The following is a 3,195-nucleotide window of genomic DNA, read 5'->3' on the forward strand; positions in this document are numbered from 1 at the left end:
GTGTGTGTGTGTGTGTGTGTGTGTGTGTGTGTGTGAAGAGCAGCACACCTGCACACAGACACAAGGTACCAGGTAAGGGAAGCTCAGATTAACGGTCGGGTCAGTCTGCAACACAAACACAACACCTCAACGGCTCAGTGAAGATTTAAACACTTTATGATGGCCACAGCTTCTTTTTAAGTACATAAGGTCATTTGATAAATCGTATATATTAATCTACGGAAACACTGTGTATGCAGTGTGAAACTGTACAGTACATTTTGACAAGGAGAAATATTCGTTTTTTATTTATTTAAACAAGCATAAATGAACACAATGAGTTCTTGCCTGATGTATAAATACTTCTTATGCAATTAAAAAAATTATACAGTGATCCAATTAGCATATTAACGTGGTTTAATTTTCACTTCAATGAGAATGAGTTTCTCTTTTACTATGAAGCTTTCATTTCCAAAAATTTAGATCTTACATATGGTAAGATATTTCACTCACCTCATGTAAATGGATTATTTCTAAACATTCTGCATGTGAGCGTTTATAGCACAGGCTCATCCTCACTCTTTGGTCTGTTTGCATTCGTACAGTGAAGCGTTTAGCATGCTCATCCACAGTAACACTGGCTTTGGGCACTGGATCTTTAACGACAGGATCAGAAACACACATGGGAAACAGTGAATGTGAATGCAGCTACACTGCTGTGTTCTGACATTATGACAGTAGTACAGAGAGAGAGAGACCTGTGTGCTCTACGACATAATATGCACTGATGAGCTCATGACTGTGAATGTGAACAGACACGCTGACGGTGGATCCAGGCTGGGCTGGGAAGCAGTCATACCGCACTGTCCACTGGAGGGCGACAGACAAACACAGCTAAACCACTGCAAACACGCTTCACACTTAAAGGGTTATTCAAGCAATCACTCACAAAGGCCTGATGGGATGTCAGATCACGCATCTGGATTTTAGCTGTGTGAGGCTGATCACCACTACTGCTGATCCACTGGTAAAGAAGAAAATGCATCATCATCACTATAATGCCACAGATCCAGTTCAGCTTAAAGAAGAGTTCACACTGACTGAGAGCAGAGCAGCTGACGGCCGAATTCAACTTCAGAAGAAAAGTGGCAAGGGTTTTACATGAATACTAGTGTGTGTGGTGTATTGCTGTACACTCTAGCCTTTCAAAGTACACTCCATTTGACCTCAGGTGCAAACACAGGCAGTCGACACTCTATACAGCGCTTGCATGCCTAGCTGATGATCAAATCCATACTCATACGTTGCATAAAAAAAGTAAAGTTAGTGAGCTTTACCAATGTCACTGCAGACAGTAAAGATCACATACGCCAACAACGCCTCATTCAGCAGGATGCAATTACTTCTGACTTTCTCACTATCAGTGTGAACTATCCTGAAGTGAGCTTCAATGCATCACTAGTCATTTCTGTAAACTAATAAAACACATTCACATTAAATGATCTTTTGCATTTACTAGTCCAGTGGTTCTCAACTAACAGCATGCAACTAATATATAAATATGCATTTAGGACAGCACAATGAACAGGTTTATCAACGAGGAAGAAAAAACACTTTCATATGATCGGTGGCAACTGTGTTTCCCACAAATCTTCACTTGGTGGAGAGAGACATTCATTCAGCCTTGAAAATCATTAACAAAACCACACAATGTAAAATCAAACGCAAGCCAGACTCCATAAATGTGGTTAGTGTTCTGTGAAGCAAATCAGCTTGCAAACAAATGATGATAAATAAGCAAAAGTGTTGGGCTGAGACTTGATGTGAAGTAAAAACCTAAAGACTGAAACTGAAGCAAAAACAGCTTTGCTCGAACTCAAACTAAATCACATGAAGAAAGGTGAGTCGGCCACAGACGTACCCTAACAGTGCTGCTCTGGATCCGCATGAGCAGCGTGTCGGAGTCACCCGTTTCAGAGTCGCTCGACTCAATCATCAGGGTTTCATTTGCCACTGCAAACACAGGACAGAGACACTGACGTCAGTAATCATATCTGGACTGCTGTAATGACTGACAGGATCAGCTGTGATGTAGTACGCACACAGAGGTCGGACAGAGAGCCGCACACGGACACACAGGTCCTGCAAGTGCAGCGTGGAGAGTCTCAGCGCAGGCAGCCGGCGCTCTTCTCAGTCAAAACATGCCAAAACAAACAGGACAGGCCTCAGCGTGTGATCGAGGACAACATGTCTGACTGACTAGATGTGGGATTTTTTAAATATATGTATTATTACTGCACTAACTAGCAAGATTTCAGAAAGCTGCATCACATTCAACAGCAGTCTAAAACAAGGAATAAAGAGTTACTGGACTATTAATCTGGGGTTCATCTAGCAGAAGTCTAATAGTGGTTTCTATAGCGCTTTATACAATACAGTTAGTTTCAAAGCATCTTCACAGTTATAAACAGGAAAACAACAGTGTTGCTGGAGTCAGTTTAATGTTGATTCAATTCAGCTCAATACCAGGGGTAATGTTGCAATATTTGTCATTTATGAACTAATTCTATAAAGCAGCTCTACAGAAGACAACAATATCATCTTTCAGTACAAGGTTTGTTTTCACCCAATAGTGTCGATAATAGTACTGCTTAGTCTTTTGTTAGAAAAAAGATACGCGGTTGCAATCGCTTCAGTACAGTGAGAGTTTATGAGCTGATTATTTTCTCATACTGTCTGTACATATACAAATACAGCTGCCTTTACTCTCTTTGGAGTGGGGGTCTTTAGAGACCAAGATGACGTGATAACATCAGTCAGCCAAACATAAAGCTGTGTCAATGTCGAAAGTTTGTTCAGAATAAGACCAGGAACATGTAATAAAAAAAGTAGACCGAGTCTGTTTTGACACAAAATACTTCCTTGAATGTCCCCACTTTAACGTCATACTTTACTGTACATGTCTGTAGTGTACATGTAAAATACTGAACTGAACAATGCAGACATTCTGAAGTGATGTATCGTGTCATTACTTACCAGCACCACTCCTTTCCTTTAGAGAGACAGAGAGAGAAAAAGAGATTTAGCTGAATTCTCACACTTGAACATAGCATTGAGTGTGTGTGTGTATGTGTGTGTGTGTGAGAGTGTGTGTGTGTGTGAGTGAGTGTGTGTGTGTGTGTGTGTGTGTGTGTGTGTGTGTGTGTGTGTGTGTGT

The 3,195-nt window shown here is 40.9% G+C and overlaps 1 protein-coding gene across 2 annotated transcripts in view; it reads right to left on the reverse strand.

The window, feature by feature from the left end:
- Positions 1-3,195, reverse strand: part of LOC107698430 (interleukin-17 receptor C) — a 16,360-nt gene that overhangs the window by 10,121 nt on the left and 3,044 nt on the right. For both annotated transcript variants that reach the window (XM_016499443.1, XM_016499442.1), the window contains exons 2-8: positions 3,016-3,031; positions 2,082-2,165; positions 1,901-1,992; positions 929-1,003; positions 738-849; positions 493-635; positions 49-105 (exon numbers count right to left, since the gene is read on the reverse strand). In XM_016499443.1, coding sequence (XP_016354929.1) covers positions 49-105; positions 493-635; positions 738-849; positions 929-1,003; positions 1,901-1,992; positions 2,082-2,165; positions 3,016-3,031 — 579 coding nt within the window. The remainder of the gene's footprint in view (positions 1-48; positions 106-492; positions 636-737; positions 850-928; positions 1,004-1,900; positions 1,993-2,081; positions 2,166-3,015; positions 3,032-3,195) is intronic.

Source organism: Sinocyclocheilus anshuiensis, unplaced genomic scaffold (assembly GCF_001515605.1).
Source record: "Sinocyclocheilus anshuiensis isolate Anshui unplaced genomic scaffold, SAMN03320099.WGS_v1.1 scaffold1662, whole genome shotgun sequence".
Lineage (NCBI taxonomy): Eukaryota > Metazoa > Chordata > Actinopteri > Cypriniformes > Cyprinidae > Sinocyclocheilus > Sinocyclocheilus anshuiensis.